Source organism: Pan paniscus, chromosome 8 (assembly GCF_029289425.2).
Source record: "Pan paniscus chromosome 8, NHGRI_mPanPan1-v2.0_pri, whole genome shotgun sequence".
Taxonomy (NCBI): domain Eukaryota; kingdom Metazoa; phylum Chordata; class Mammalia; order Primates; family Hominidae; genus Pan; species Pan paniscus.
In genome coordinates, this window is record NC_073257.2 from 78218023 (window position 1) to 78236119 (window position 18097).

The following is an 18097-nucleotide window of genomic DNA, read 5'->3' on the forward strand; positions in this document are numbered from 1 at the left end:
TATTGTAAAGATGTCTTGGAAATTTAAAATGCATATAATGCATATAATTTTCTATGTAGCAAAGTATGTTAATACTTTAAACTTCTTCCTGAATATAAGAATAGTAGGCCATTTAACTCTGATCTTCAACCCTTACACTTCTCCTATGTAGTGTGGTCACTTCAAATAGTCTTTTTTTGTTGTCATTGATTGTATTAGTCTATTTTCACACTACTATAAAGAATTGCCCGAGACTGGGTAATTTATAAGAGGAAGAGGTTTAATTGACTCACAGTTCCGCATGGCTGGGGAGCCCTCAGGAAACTTACAATCATGTCAGTAGGCAAAGGAGAAGCAAGGCACCTTCTTTACAAGGTGCAGGAAAGAAAAGTGCCAAGTGAAGGCGGAAGAGCCCCTTATGAAACCATCAGATCTCCTGATAACTCACTCACTATCACGTGAACAGCATGGGGGAAACTGACTCCATGATTCAATTGCCTTCACCTGGTCTCTCCCTTGACATGTGGGAATTATGAGGATGATAATTCAAGATAAGATCTGGATGGGGACACAAAGCCTAACCATATTATTGATGGTGTTTTACCAAGGCTTCTTTGAATGTGTCAACACCTTTTCTAATTTCCTTGGTGATCATTCTTTTTTGCATCTTAATTTCTCTTTCATGGTGGCATTTCTGATTATGCAATTTGAAATTCATCAGTTTAATAGGTCACACACTGGGGATCTCTATTTCTTAAAGATGGCCTTAATTTAAATAAGACCCCCCAGGGAAAAGCATTCACTGTTGATGCTCCATCAAGCTGGTCCGTGAAAATATCTGGTTCCCCTTTTAAAGGTAGGGCTATAAGCTTTTCCAAGAGTCTTAGTCCCAGGTCTCCGGACTATGTGTCTCCTCCAAATGCTATAAGGGCATTAAAATTAAAATCTTAGTCTCAACATTTAGGATCTATATATGGGATAACAAGTAAGCAAGCAAAGAGAGTGACTTTCAAGACTTTCACAAAGTAAGCTTATGCTTACTTCCCTGCTTTTTGTTCAAATTTTGTGTTTGTTTGTTTATTCCTGGTTCCTTCTGAATTAAAGTAGTATTTTAAAAATCTAATTAATTCAGCTACTACATATTAAATATATACTAAGCATATATACACATGCTGTTATAAATTCTGGGTATAAAAAAAGGCAAATTTCATACTTTCTTACAACTTATACTCTGTTTTGGAAATAGAGGCAGGAAATACGGGAACAAATGAATTATTTAAACCAAAAAGTGAAAACTGCTAAAAGGAAAGTAATATAGAGTGATAATGAAACTGATATACAGACTAGTTGGGGAAAGTCTTTACCCTGGGTGGCCAAAAAAGGCTAATCTGATTCTCAGCTCATTCATTCAAGCTGTGACCAGAAGGAACAGCCATGTAAACTTATGTTGGTTTAAATGGTGTTTTTTTTGTTTGTTTGTTTGTTTTTTTTCCCCTTCTCACTAACCATTTATCTCATTTTTGGCTATAGCTTTTTATTCCCCTTTTACAATTTCATTCTGTCCCTCCCCATTTCCTCTTTCCCTTCAGCCTAAAATATATTCAAACATCCAGAAGTCTCAAAAATCTTGTCATGATCATTAGTCTCTTTTAAGTTACTACCTTGAGTCTCTTTGTTTTTTGATCTGCTATTCTCTTACCTATCTTTTTAAATAAGGTTTTTTTTTTCCATTCACCATTTCGTAAAGCAAAAGTCAACAACAAATTGATTAAATCTACTAATTGCCAAACTAGTATCTTTTTAATCATTATCTTCAAGTAAGACCATTGATTACTCACTGAAATTCTCTGCCCAGCATCCTCCTTTGTATGTTACTTTTCTTATTAACACTTGAATGCTCTTTCTTTATCAGATTCTATTTTCTCTGCCCACTTCTTCAAAGCTTCTGTTCCTCATGGCTTTACCCTTCATTGTTGTCCCTTCTAGCTCTAAATCCTGTCTATAAATACACCCACTTGAATTATTTATACTATTTTATGGTGAGAAACCTTAAGAGTCTTCTCAGTGCCACTTACCAAGTTATTATTATTATTATTTTATTTATTTTTATTTTTTTGAGACAGAGTTTCGCTCTTGTTGCCCAGACTGATATGCAATGGCGCAATCTCGGCTCACCACAATCTCCGCCTCCTGTGTTCAAGTGATTCTCCTGCCTCAGCTTCCTGAGTAGTTGGGATTACAGGCGCATGCCACCACACACAGCTAATTTTGTATTTTTAGTAGAGACAGGGTTTCTCTATGTTGGTCAGGCTGGTCTCGAACTCCCAACCTCTGGTGACCTGTCCACCTCGGCCTCCCAAAGTGCTGGGATTACAGGCGTGAGCCACCGCACCTAGCCACCAAGTTGATATTATAATATAACTATTATAATTCAGGTTTCTTTCCATATGTTGTTTTTCACATAAATGTATTGATACTTTAAATCAGCAACAAATTATAGAAGGTTAAAAGTTGTAATTAAATTATCCAAAATCCAACTACTAAAACATAATCATTATTTAAACCCATGAAAGTTTAGTTTTGTTCCTATACAGGCATATACATGTCTACGTTATATATGTTTGTATTATATAATGCTTGTGATTATATGTGTGGAGAAAGACAGAGAAACAGAGACAGAGAGAAAGAGAGAGGCAGAGACATATACAAACAGATTTCTCCGAATCTTTGCCTGCAGAAATTGAACCATGGGCCAAAACTGAATTACTTTCTATATGAAGAGGAATAAGAAGACATTTAGAAGCTATGGACTAGAGTTGGAAAAATGGCAAGAATTAAGTGGGAAAAATAGAAATAGACATTTAAAGAGGTATTTTTATGAAATTCCATGTATAATACACAATAAATTTAATTTTCTCACTTTCCAATGAAATCTTCACTGCACATAATCTTTGGAAAGTGGATTTCTTTCCAAAGAATCCAAGTATACAAAAGAATACAAAGTAGAACTGAATTCTATTGTAAAGAGTAAGTTTGGTATAAAACAAAACAAAGACAAAAATATGCATATGAGAATATCTATGCATCCATATATATAATAGATTATAAAATTTAGACTACTTTCATACTATTTAAAAAACTTGACTTTATTTTCTATAGACTCTTTTCATGTGGCAGGCAACCATTTGTTTAATCATCCCAATTTTTCTATTATTTTAAATAATTCTATAGTTATCCTGTTGGGGCTCAGAAAAAAATATATACACCAAAATGAAGGACTTAGAAGCAGCTTCAGAAGCAAAAGTTTTTCTCTGATTTTTTTCTGTTCTCCTGTTGCTCAGTTCCATTTTCCCCTGAGGCTAGTCATAAATACTAGAATCCTTCTTCTCCAAGGCAGGTCACAGAAGCCAGAACCGCTTTTCCCCAAAGCTAGTGATAAAACATAAAAATATTATTCTAAAACGATCTCCATCTCTCTGCGTAATTGTACTAGTCATACAATAATTTTCCTACCTACCTTGTTTGACTACAGGTCATAAGACCCGTATTCCAGCAAGGGTCTTGCCCCATATCCAGAAGGTAGAAATACATGTTCAGAGAAGCCAAGAAAAATCTAGACAGGCCTTTCTGGGTACCCCACTCAGTCTATTAACATAAGTTCATACCTTATTTGTCCCATCATATTTCTACATGATTGTCCATACTTTACTGAACTTAAGCATAAAAATAAACAATTTATCCTGTGTCTTTGGGTCTTCATTCTGAAGGCTACCATATATACTTGGTAAATAAATTTATATGTTTTTTCACCTATTAATCTGCCTTTTGTGAGTTGATTTTTCAGTAAACTTTCAGAGGCCAAGAGTTTCCTTTATTCAAAAAAGTTTGGCCAGGTGCGGTGACTCACGCCTGTAATCCCAGCACTTTGGGAGGCTGAGGCGGGCGGATCACGAGGTCAGGAGTTTGAGACCAGCCACACCAATATGGTGAAACTCCGTCTCTACTAAAAATACAAAAATTAGCTGGGTGTGGTGTTGTGCACCTGTAGTCCCAGCTACTCGGGAGGCTGAGGCAGAAGAATCGTTTGAACCCCAAAGGCAGAGGTTGCAGTGAGCCGAGATCGTGCCACTGCACTCCAGCCTGGATGACAGAGCGAGACTCCATCTCAAAAAAAAAAAAAAAGTTTATCACTTTATATTATTTCCTTTGGATAGGTTCCCTGAAGTATAGTACAGATATGGATACAGATGATGCACGTATGAAAAGTTTATAAAGATTTTCATTTTATGCATATTCCCAAATTAAGGCTTATGTCATTAGATTTTCAACACGATGCTCTGTACCAAGCCTATTTTAAAAGTTTTGGCAAATTTGATAGATTTAAAATACATCTTATTCTAACTATTTTATTTTTAATATTTTTCAAATATTTGTCTGCCATAACTTTTATAAGGAGAAAGTGGTTAATAATATAACCATATTCTTTGTCCATTCTTCCACTACAATATTAATTTTTTATGTCTGCAAGTATTCTTTATATATAAATGGGATCAAATTTTTGTTTATCCAGTTATCCATTTACATTTCAATATTGCTTAGGACATTCTATTGATGTACATTTTTTGAAGTTTAATTTAACAATCCTTTCTTTTTAATTATTTTGTATGTAATTTTCATAAACTGTTTCTCAATTTTAATATCACTGAAAGATTCATGTACATTTTCTCCATTAATTATGATTTTAAAATTAACAGTTATTTCATTACTCCACCTGAAAGTTATTTTGGGGTATAAATGAATGTACCAATGGTACACAGCACCATATACATGAATACTACATGGTAATACAAATGAAAGATTTTCTAAGTGTACTAGGTCAGCTTCAGTGTATCCTTCTGTACTGTGGCTTTTATAACTACACCACGACTGAATTATTTTAGTTGTTGTAGTTTGTGTACATTAGTTACTAGTAGGGCAGCCACTATATATTTTATTGCTTTTTGACTAACTCTATAAAATGACATTTTAAGACAATAACAAACATTTTTATTACTTCTGCAATATGCCCACAATGTACATTTTTTTCATGGCTATCATTAAGTGATTGTAATTTCAAATATATCTAGTTCTCATCTCAGAAGCAAAAGATACCACTATCCTGATTATGCTATAAATCACTATAACTAAAATTACACAGCTATGAAACTCAACCATTCAGATAGCTCCAATACCAGCGAATCACTTGGTTTACCAAATTCTTTGTAGAAGTCACACGCTAGTATGATACACAGAGCAGATGCCTGGGGAAGGGGAAGGTGAGAGAGTATAAGTGGTGTCCAAACCAATTCCACAGAAGTTTCTGAGAAACTTGCCATATTTATTTATCGATCGAAACCTCTAGAATTGTACACCTACAACTTTCTAATACTATATTTGCTTTTCCCCTACCACCTGATTTTTGGCACTTGACACTCAGAGAATCTTGAGGTTTCACTAATATATGACTAATATTTTCAGCCATTATGAATATTACACATCGTTTTCCACATAATTACCTAGTGAAGTCTGTCATCTCCATCATGATCATACACATGTTCTTGGCCAGAACAATGATGTCGTTGCTTGTATCATCCCATATCTCAATCTCAGCATCCAGCTTACTCTTTACTTTCTTGAAATCAGCAACTTGCTCAGCAATCTTTTCTTTTTCTGCCTCAGGCAGTTGAGTCATCTTAGCCTAAAACATGTGATAATTAGAATTAAAATCATTCCACTATGTCAAAAGCATTTTAGGAATAAGTAGATATTATAGGATACTCATAAAACTTGTTCATTTAAAATCAGAGGCACAATATAGTTAAATTCATTCAATTAAACTTTCCAGGCTTAATATTTCATATAAAAATCTATTAAATTATAATAGTTTGCTCTAGAACTATAATGTTACATTTAGAATAACACTGTAGAACTTAGTGTCCAACATAGTTAAATCCATTTTATAAAATAAATGTGGGACTTTGCAAATTTCTAATACGCTTCAAATTTTAAATTAGCATCAATTTAGTGTAATGCATCACCTTTGTTAGAAAAGTGCATATAAAAAGGTGGATGTATAACATAATTTAACTTGAAATGAGACTATGTCTACCTATGTGTATATATACAATTACAGGATGAATTAGTCATGCCTCAACTTTAACATAATAAAGAAAAAACAATGATGCTTTTAGTTTGAATTTTCTGTAAATATCTCAGCATAATGCTTGACACATATTGAATGTTCCATAAATGGTAGCTATTTCTTATTCAATAAAATTATCAAAATATTTTCATATGTCTAATAAATGTTTTCATTTTGTTTGTATTTTTTCTATGAAGAATCAAATTAAGCTATACAAGACTAAGTTTTTAACTGACACAAGTGCTATTTCTTAGCCTCTGAAAGTAATTTGTAGTTTCTTTTCTGAGGAAATGTGTCCTATGTGAGGTTGTAAGAGGGGAGCAACTTTTACTACTGCTGGCATATGGCAAAGCACGTAAATGAAGACACAGCTCACTACTTCTGAAATGAAAAGTAATATGCAAGCACGTTAAGTAAATTATAAGCCACCAACCCATTAAACTGGCTCACAAATAGAAATGGGTTTTCTCCATCTTGACTACCGGTCATTATCATTCTCTCCATTCTCATAAAAGGTGTTTAAATGTTCAAATTACAATAGCTCCAGATAGGTTCAACTGGGGCTTCTCTTTACATTCTGTATCTCAGAGGTCATAAATCTGTGATGCTAGATCTAATAAATAGTGCTGAATATACACTGGTATATTATGGAAAATTATTTATTGTTCTCATAATAAAGCTATTCAAGAGCTGAACTGGTTAAGTGTATTCCAAGTTCAGTTACTTGGAATGCCACTGATTTCCAATATGACCTTGAGGAAGTTACCTAACCCTCCTGTCTAAGTTTCCCTAGACACAAAATGACAGTAATTGCAACTGCTATCCATCTGCCATGCAGGGAACAGAGTCAATTATTGGATAAGATTGCGACTGACCCTATTGTGGACAGGGAGCTCATTGGTTGCACTTCATCTCCTTAATAACATCTCAACTCAAATGGTGAATTACAACAACAGACATTTACCTCTGACAAGATAAGAGCCAAAAGTTGGGCAATAGTTTGCAAAATTAAAAGTTCTACAGAATTCTGGTCCTTTTTCTCAGGGGGAACAATAGCAGCAACAAAACATTAAGTTACTGACACCTTTGCAGAAGGTTTTAAGTGCTTCTATGATTTATTATATGTCATCGATCAATTTCAACCACCCTGAAAATTCCAAAGGAAGACTTAAGAGAATACTTGATGTTTGGAAAGTCTAGGTGAAAAATTCTTTATTGAATTATTTTGTTCAAGTTAAACAAAGAAACTGAGGTACAAAGCTTAAGAAAAATTAAGTAAGTAGAATATCTCTGATATATATCACCAGGTGGCTATGTGTTTAGGCTTCTGCTTACATGTATAGAGCAGAACTCTGATAGAAATAACTGTCAAAGGCTTTTTCAATCACTGCCATCTGAATAAGATTATATTGTGTAACTATTGATCTTGGAATGTGTTACCAAACATAAGAAAAACAACTAACACATATATGACAGACACTCTTCTTGAAACCATGAACACATTTAAACTTCAATCTTCATAGCAGCCCTATGAGGAATTATTATTATCCCAATTTTGTAAGTGAGGAAATTGAGTCTCTCTGAAACATTAAGTGATTTATCAAGATTATAGTGTCAGTCAATGGTAGAATCAGGATGTAAATCAGAAAATATAGCTCTAGAGTTTTTGTTCTATCACTAAGCCAACAAACATGAATAATATTGCCCACAATATACCAATATATACACATTCTCCATGATGGTATTTCTCTATCGCTTTCTACCTTTGAAAGCAATTGTTCTCCAAAGAATAGTCACATTGTTTAGAACCTAAGTTTCCAAATCTTTAAATTATATACCATGATCTTTACCTGACAGGCTGTTTTGGACATCAAATGATATGTAAGAACACACTTTTTGAGTAAAGTGATGTTAACTGTCAACCATTACTTACACAAATAGATTCAGTTCTTTACTCTCTGCAGTGAATCTCAGAACTCTATTTATAATATTATCCATTATTTTTCAATGAAAAGCTGTGTTATCCCAATAGCCTATTAGGCATTTTTAAGCATAGATTTCATTTACTAATTTAACTCTAAAAGAGAGGTTGGCAGAATTTTTCTATAAAGGACAAGATAGTGATATATGCTTTGCAGCTCACACCATATCACTCCGTTACTCAACTGGCAGAGTTGTTACTCTGTTATATTGCAAGAGCAGTCATGAATACTACATAAACAAATCAGTGTGTCTCTGTTCCAATAACACATTATAGACATTGAAATTTGAATTTTACATAATTTTCACATGCCAAAAATATTATTCTGATCACATCTGATTACATCTATTCTGAATTTTTTCAACCACTTGAAAATGTAAAGGCCATTCTTAGCTCATGTACAAAAGCAGGCAGCAGGCCAGATTTGACCTGTTGACTACAATTTGCCAACACCTGCTATAAAACTTTCCTATGACCAGGGAACATAGATTTTTATTGTTTTTCTCTGTCTTCATTATCCTTACTTTGTTTGTAACTCCTGAAAGTACTGACCAAGTGATGCCTGAAACATTTTCTTGTTTTTGTTTTGTTTTGTTTTGTTTTAAGGCAGAGTCTTGCTCTGTCACCCAGGCTGGAGTGCAGTGGCATGATCTCAGCTCACTGTCACCTCCACCTCCTAGATTCAAGCAATTCTCCCACCTCAGCCTCCCAAGTAGCTGGGACTATAGGCGCCCACTACTGTGCCCAGCTAATTTTTGTATATTTAGTAGAGATGGGGTTTCACCATTTTGGACAGGCTGGTCTTGAACTCCTGACCTCGTGATCCACTCTCTTGGTTTTGCCTTCCCCTTACATCCAACTGCCCCTTCTCAGAGTCCTCCATCTCCCCTTATCTGCCAAATGTGCATCTCCCAAAGAATCTGTGCTGACCCTTCTAACTTTCTTCATTATCTTCTCCCTTAGCACACTCATCTACTTTCTTTTCTTTTTTACATTGGGAAATAAAATTGTAAGTACTTACTATGCACCACATTATGTTCTGAAGTGTATATACCTTGTGGAATACATAATGGAATACTATTCAGCCATAAAAAAGAATGAAATCCTGTCATTTGTGACAACAGAGAATCTGGAAGAAATTATGTTAAGTGAAATAACCAGACACTGAATGATGAGTACCACATGACCTCACTCATATGCAGAATCTAAAAACGGTATCACAAAAGGAGAGAATAGAGTAGGGGTTACCAGGAGCTGGGGTAGTGGGGGAGGGGGTTTGAGAAGATGTTGGTCAGAGGATAAAAAATTTCATTTAGACAGGAGGAAAAAGTTCAAGAGATCTATTATACAACATGGTGACTACAGTGAATAGTAAATTGTATTCTTGAAACATGCTGAGTGAGTGTAAAGTGTTCTCACCACAAAGATGATAACTGTGTGAGGTAATGCATGTGTTAATTAGCCAATATAGTTCTTCTACAGTGTACATATAAGTCAGCAACTTTCATGACTTCAGCCATCACTGCTATGAAGATTACTTCCAAACAACCTCTTCAGTCCTGTTCTCCTTTCCAATACTGTGATCAGTACATTCACTGCTGTTAGGAATACCTCATCACAGAAGGATGAAAAACACACTCAGCCAAACCATTTATCCTCTTGATTTTCATGTTTCTCAGTGATACTTCCTGCCTTCCAGTCTTGAAGTTTTATATTTTAGAAAATTATCCTCTTTTCTTTAGCCTATTCTGTCAGTTGTCCATTTTATCCTTTATCACATCCATTTCCCTCTATATATTAATATTACCATTCCTGCTGTCTTCTGGTCTTAATATTCTCCTTTGTTTTAAATCTTCTTGCTTTGCTACTGCTTGATTCAATCTTTCTGAATATGATGAAATTGTGCAATCCTTCATCTAATCTCCTTATCTTTACATGACCTTATCAAATAAAGGGTATCAATTCCTCAAACACCACCATTATATTTGTTTGATTAAAATAGAAAATTCATATAAAATGCCTAAATCATAAATGTACAGTTGGAACGATTTTCACAAACAGAGCAAATCCATGCACCTACACTCATATGAAGAAACCTTAAAAAGATTACAGGCACTCGGAAGCCTCCTTCTATCTTCTGCTAGTCACTATCTCCTAAGGGTAATCACTAACTTGATTTCTAAAACTGTAGATTTGCCCATGTTTTAATCTTATAAAGGTGTGGAATAATAGCACATGAATTCTTGTGTCTGGCTTTTTGTATTCAGCACTTAAGTGCTTGAAATGCATCTATTCTGTTGCATGTAGTTATATTTTGTTTATTCTCATTGCTCTATACAGATATTATTCCACTCTACAAATATATATATATATTTCTATAAATTTATTCATGTTTTTCTATAAACAATACTTTGAAAACTATTCCGTTTTTGGCTATGATAAATAATGAGTATTCTTGGACTTTTCTTTAGGTGCACATATGGGTGTATTTCTCTTGAGTATGTATCTAGGAGTGGAATTAGTACATCACAGGGATCATCATAACCTTTGTTTCTACCAGCTTTTCAATCTCATCCCATCTTACTTCCTTCAACATACTGTACCCTCAAGCTAAGCTAAACTATTTGTTGCTGCAGGTAAATATCTTGAGATATTGCCCATTAATTATTTTTGCTCATCTTCCCTTCCCCCAATTTGTTGGTCCAAATTTAATCATATTTCCAGGCCAGATTCATATAGTATATGCCCCTTTCTCCATTCTCCAGGTGTGTGTAATTATTCTCTCAAAATTTTTAGAACATGTTGTCAGTTCTTCCCCCTAGATGTTCATATTGTTCTCTCTTGTAGTCTAATCTTGTGAACACAACTATCTTATCTCACTTACTAGAGATGTTGTTGAAAACAATATCATCTTTCAGAATAATAATTATGACATTACACATAATTTTTCATTTGTACTTTTTAGATGTATTTTTTCTCCTTCCCCTAGAAAATAAGTCCTCTTAAAGTAGGAACATATTGCATGATAAATGTTTGTTTGTGATTGTTAACAGAAATACTCAAGAGCTAAAAAAAACTCAAGACTTTTGAGCTCAAAATTTTATATCACTGATCTTGTATTTTCATTGTCACCCACATTTACACAAATGCCAAGCTTTTACCTCTACACAGATCTTAGATTCATTTCTCTTATGCACTTTTCCTAGTATTTTTCAAGCTCAGGTCCTTATTATTCCTCCAAGACTGTATTAATAGCACAATTGATCATTTTTCATCTTCATATCTGCTTATTAATTGTACTATGCTCATTACTACTGCATCAAATATTGATATGCTTACATTATTTATCTGCTTAAAAAATTTAAATGACTATAATTACCCCTTAAAAGAGACAAAAGGAAAAGAAAGGAAAAAAGTGACATAATAGGAAAAATGCAGAAATTGTTGTCATACAGACCACCATTCAAATTCCACTTCTGCCAAGTATTAGTTATACAGCAATTAACAATCCTAAACCCCAGTTTCATATGTTAAATGATAACAAATTTATAGGAGTTGTGTGAGAATTAGTTATGACTATAAACAATTGTACCTGGAATATATTAGGGACTCAGTAAATGGTGCATATATAAATAATGTATATAAATGTCTCATCTTGGCCTCCAAGACTTTCCACAAAATGGAAAAGAAGGATAACTAAAATATTCATGTAGCCTACCTCACAGAGCCTAGGCAAGAACCAAATGAAATATTTTGAGTAAGTGCTTTCCATAAGCAATAAATGCCATAGAAATATAGCGCCATTATAATTATCTTATTCTCAGAAGCCCCAGAATCCACATCACTTATTTTGCAGATAAGAAAATTGTCCCAGAAAGGGGAAATGACTTAAAAGAACTCTCCAGCTGGCTAGTGACAGATGTGATGTTTCAGTCCATGTGTCTTCATTAGTAGCTTTCCCTTTCCACAATTTTTTTTTTGGCTTTCCTTAACTATAACTTTTTTTCATGGAAATTAAATTCTTAGGTAAATCATATAACTTTGCTAATTTCTCTATCCATGAAACTGGATGAAACATAGAAATATTATTTTGTTAATAAATAATCCACAATTATGATTTTTTAAATTTTATAAATATTAGAGAATTTCTAATTAATTCACATCACTCATATGAATGGGTAGCTAGAACTCAACATTCAAAATAAAATGTTTGATAAACTTTAAAAGTATACACATGGTATATATACACATTGGAAAAATAGTTCTCTAATGATAACTCATGTTCTTACCTTCAGCGTGTCTCAAATTTAATAGTGACATGTACATGTTTTCTTAAAATAAGCCTGGAGGCATTTGGGAAATAGATGTATTTTTAATACATCAAAAGTATAAATAGCATAGAACACTTTGATGGAATTTTAGAAAATATAAAGTGCTTTTGGCAAAAATTCAACCTAATTAAAATTTTGAGAACAAATTTATTTAAGCAAGATTTATGCATTGGTATCCTAAGCATACTAAATTGTGATCTCAAATATATTCCTGAGAATTCATTAAGAGCAATTTTCTGTAATATTTTAAAATTAACATTTAGGAATTGGAGTTGGACTTTAAGAAGTGGTATACATTTCTACATTTTTATGTATAGACCTCTAAATCAGACTTAAAATATATATTTGCTTTAATTAGCTCTCAGTTTCCTCATCCATCAAAAAAACACCCCTCTTAACACCCAGTGGGTTACTTTCACTGTTATAAAACTGTCTCATTTTATTATAAAACTTTATAGGCTTCAGGGACTGGGTCGAAACAGAGTAAATTATCAGGTATATTTGATTGATTATCTATGTCTTAAATATAATAATGATAGTGATTGATATTTGTTCACACTTCCAGTATGCCAGTCACTCTATTGAGCACTTTTGAAAAAATTATGCCATTTAAATAATAATATGATGAGGTAGATATTAATGTCCATTTGTCACAATCATGGAAATGAGTTCCTTAGGGAACATTTGCAGGTCTCCTATAATGAAACCCTCTCCAATGTTTTATTTCTTTTTCATAAGAAATAGTTATATTTTATCTGTGAATCTAGTTTCTCTCCTTGTTCTAGAGATAAATAAAGGTTGTAAAGGGCATTTGGGAGATGGACGAAGGAATCTGTATATAAACTGAGTATTAAGGAAAATTAAGAAGTGATTGTTAATTTTGTTCAGTGTTGTGATCATATTGTGGTTATATAAGAGAATGTTCATTATTTTGGGATATTCCTGCTGAAATATTTAGATATAAAATGCTATGATGTTTCAAATTACTTTGAAGTAGTTTAAGAAAAACCCAAATATGGCTCTGGAACTATGGTTAAACTGTTATTTCTAGGTAATGGGAATATGAGTCTGTATTGTACTAGTGATTAAACATTTCTGTGCATTTAATTTTTCACAATAAAAAATGAAACACAAATAACATTTTCTACAATTTTTTGTGGAGGCATGAGAGATCTTACAGGATACATAATATCTTATTTCAAAATATCATTCCATCTATAATATTTGTGACCAATAATGCTTTCACCACTTTTTGGACTTTCCTGAAAGTCCAATGCTGGATTCTCTGGGCCTGAGAAATAAAGCAGTCCATGCACATTTTACCAATAAAAATTAAAACATAATAAATGAGACTCATGACCTCCAGAAGTAATCTTCACATAGATAAATTTCATTCAGGATCTTGGCATGTATCATAATGACAGAAATTTACACTTAAGTGTGGCTGTAGCATAAACCTTTCTCCAAAAAGAAAAGTTGTTTCAAAGGTGGTGATCTGTATGGAGCCCCTAAAACAAGGTGCTGATGTGAGCAGGTATCAAAAAAGCTGACGTGAATATCCTCAACCTTTTGACAGATGTGATCCTAGCACGGCCATATAGTTCTTGCAATATATATTTTATCCAGAAGGTGAAGATCCAAGCCTTTACACTCTTTCCTCTAAAATTATATGTATATATAATTATACATTGAAGGGTTGGTAAATTTGTTTAGCAAGAGTCAATCTTTAAAAGCCTGGTTGATTTGTTTAGGGGCATCAACACTAAAGAGTTTCTATTCCCAACAGTGAGGACCAACCCCAGGACTTCAGTGACCTCATCACTGAGGAGATTCTACTTGAGCTGTTAACCCTTTTTCCACTTGATACTTTACTTTTGTCTTCCAACAACAGGCAAGTACTTCCTTCTGAGGCACTGAATTACATTTTTAGACAGAGGTAGTTATTAGAAAATCTTTATCTTTCCTCTCTATGTCTACATATTAGCCTGAATTCAGACCTCTAGAACCTAAAGGAGTATACGTAATCTATTTTCCACAAGATGATCTTGCAGTTATGTGAAAAATAATCATCAGATGCTATTAACTGTCATCTTCCCATTCTCTCATTCATTCCTTCACCTATTCCTTTTCTGTAGAACTCTTCAATTCCAGACACTTCAAGAACTTGTTATCCAGAAGATCAGAATCAAGGTTTTCCTTTGGGGATATTTCAGTATATCATCGTCTCTTTCATAAAATGACTTCCAGACAGAATTGCAAATTCTAGATGAATTCTGACCAGTCAAGAAAACAATAATGGTCTTTGTTGAGGACACTATGTTTGCACTCTACAAAGACCAAAGTTGTAATAGAAATTTTGTGACATTCATGTAAATTATTTACTCATACTTAACACTCAATTGAAATGCCCATTACAAAACTAAACTATAACTAAGCCATATCAAAACTGTCCTGTATTTTTATTTTTAAATAAAAATATTGCAAAGATTTACACTAAATTTAATTTATTTAATTGCATTGTGTTTTCTTTGGTTCCTCGTTCCAGAATGCTGATATACTTTTTGTCTTTTGATGCTGCCAAAACTGCCAATATAGAAATCCTCAAACAGTTCAATAAATAAATATTATAAAGGCTGTGAGGAAATCAAACAATGCTCTCTAAAAGTCTATTTTATTCACAAGAATGCCTTTAAGATGCTATTCAGTGCCCAGAAACTTATACTTTGCTTATAATTTGAATAAGTTTGGTTACCTGAATTCCAAGACCCAGTTTACAGTAAATTGGAAGTAGACAGAAGGTGTGTTAGTCTGACCACAAAGATGGAAAAGAAAATCTATCAAAAAAGAGACAGACTACTCAGTCAGATAATGAGGCCCTTCAAGTTATAAATAAGCTTTCCTGCTTATATCAGGACACCTTCGTCCTATTATTGTATTATAGCATAGTACAATTATATTTGGTCGCAATACTGACAATGAGTCATCCACAGCATCATCACCCAGCATTTATTGATGTCTACTGTAAAGTAGAGTTGGATGGCACCATTTCTGCTCTCAAACAGTTTAAAAGATCCCTGTGCAGAAAAAGACGTATTTAGAACATTTTGGTTGGTAAGGTAAAGATGCATATAATACAATTAGAAAACCAATTCTAGTGACTTTTAAAAAAGTTAAATCTTATTATATGAATTTTATAATGACAAATTATATGACTAGTATAACAACTAAAATAAGATTTGAGAAAGAATTATATACCTCCTAGTTTTATATGTATTTTCTTTTAATCATATTTTTGCATGAATATAATTTTATTACTATGTATGTATTAAATGTGTAATTGAATATAATTACCAGATTTCCCTCCAAATTGTTTATGAAATTTGAAAATTTCATTGTATCTTTCTAACAACAATTTTCTTGATAAAATAACAATTTGAGGAATATTGTATAGAATTCTAAATATGGCATTTGCTTGTCCATAAATTATGCATACATATGTCTATATTATTATGATTCAATATGACCAAGACTAATGATCCATATAAATATGCTAATTATAGCTCCTTCCATTGAAAACCAGATGCAACACCTGTAGTGACACAGTCATGGCAAAGAAAATATAAAATCTATTCTCATTATATTATTATCAACTGAATATAGATTATGTAATGCACAAAGAAAAATAAGCTGTTATATTTCACATAATATTAATCTATTGCCTATTTACTAGGTTTTTTAAAAGGTAAAATAAAATAGTTTATATCAATTTGAGTAATATACTACTATTATTTCTTTCTGACTCCATTACTGGGTAATCATTCATGATTCGGATCGCTTGAAGTCAGGAGTTTAGTTTATGACCTAAACCCAAAGTTAGCAGAAGTTTCCATATTCTGAAATATAAATAAAACAGTCATGCTTCTTCTCATACATTCTTTGAGAGTCTCAAGCTTACTCAAGAACTTCATAAATTACTGAGGGCTTATATTCCCATAGGCCACCTTTCTTCTCTGCATTTCTGATCTCGATCTACTGCATTCATTTGAGAGTGATCTTGTATAACTATTCCCTTCTTACTCCATTATAGTAACTCAACATTGTAAAATTCTTCAAAATCACTTATATATGTCATTTGTGTACATGTGAAGGTTTATGAAAATGTTTAGGGACAACATGAGAATTTTACAAAGTAAAATGACTTAACATTGCAATATCTCTGATTTTTACTTAAAGATGTAGAATATAGGTAAAAAAGCATTGCTTCCACATTTACATCAACAACCAAAGCCAAAACTCTGCAAGTCCATGACTTTTCCTAAAGCCAATCATAGTTGTCAAATAATAATTTCACTGACTGAGTTAAACAGCCAAGGAAAATTTTATTCAATACTGCTGCAATGGAGGCAGAGATGGAACTCAACTCTGCTGAAGCAAAGTGAAGGAGAGTTTTTAAGCACTGGGGTGAGCTAGTAGAAAAGTACTGGAGGACATTAGTGGAGATGGTCAATGTCATTAGACCATCTGTGTTTGCTAAATGGTACTTACTGAATAGGCTTCTACCCTCCTACAGAGAGTAGGAAATAGAGGCTTTACCTTTCTTGATAACTACATTTCAAAGAGATGGTTCACAGATGCTTAAGAAAGATATTATCTTTTTGTTAAATTGGCAAGAAACTGGGACAAGATGTACATCACAAAGGGACAGAGAAAGAATTTACAATGGGAAGTTCTCTAAAGTAGATGCTTTAAGAAAAGGGAGGCCAGGGGCCTGTACTCAGAAAGAATCCCATCAAGACAAGGAGAAATTTAAGGCTTCCTTGGTCAGAAGTCAGAAGTCAACTAATGAACCTGAGATCTAGGGCAATAAGCGCCTTCTGAAAGAGATATGATGTAAGTGTTTGCTTGCCTTGGGTAGATGCCACCTGACATTGGCAAGTAGAATTCAGCTAGAAGAGTTGACAAATTAGTTGAGTATGAATCATCCTATGGTGGCAAAAAGTAAGTAATTGCTCAAAAAAGAAGGACCTGTTAAAAAGAAACAGGATGTCCAGGCCTGGTGGCTCATGGCTGTAATTCCAATACTTTCAGGGGCTAAGGCAGGGGGACTGCTTGAAGCCAGGAGTTCAAGACCAGACTGGCCAACATAGCAAGACCCCATCTGTAATAATAATCATAAAATAGGAAAAAAGTAAAATTAAAAAAAAGAAAAAAACTTTCAATACCAAAAAAACAAAAAAAAACTTTTCTATATCAAAGGTTGGACAATTTGGTCAGTGAAATAAGGTTAAACTCCATACACTACAATAAATATCCATGAGTTCATAGTGATATAAATAAATAATTGAATGAATAACCAAATGTGGGAGAAGGGACAGCTCTTCCTTAAAACTCCAACTAATAAATATAGAAGAAGTGAGCAAAGTAGAAAATCATGGGTTAGGCAAACACCACAGTAATTATTCTTTGGCAAGGTTCATTGATGGAGATTAAAATTTATAGGTGAACATTTGAGAAGGAACAAAATTGAATAGTCTTAAAGCACTGCACTTTGGCTGGGTGCAGTGGCTCATGCCTGTAATCCCAGCACTTTGGGAGGCTGCGGTGGGCGGATCACTTGAGGTCAGG

General features: G+C 33.5%; 1 protein-coding gene across 5 annotated transcripts in view; it reads right to left on the minus strand.

Moving 5' to 3' along the window:
• The window catches only part of CTNNA3 (catenin alpha 3), a 1760513-nt gene that overhangs the window by 151041 nt on the left and 1591375 nt on the right, over positions 1-18097 (minus strand). For 4 of the 5 annotated variants that reach the window (XM_034930662.2, XM_008955790.3, XM_034930660.3 and 1 more), the window contains one exon: positions 5535-5716. In XM_034930662.2, the coding sequence (XP_034786553.1) occupies positions 5535-5716 (182 nt within the window). Of the gene's footprint in view, positions 1-3113; positions 3409-5534; positions 5717-18097 lie in introns of those variants that run through there. The other variant, XM_034930663.2, reaches the window with a different exon arrangement.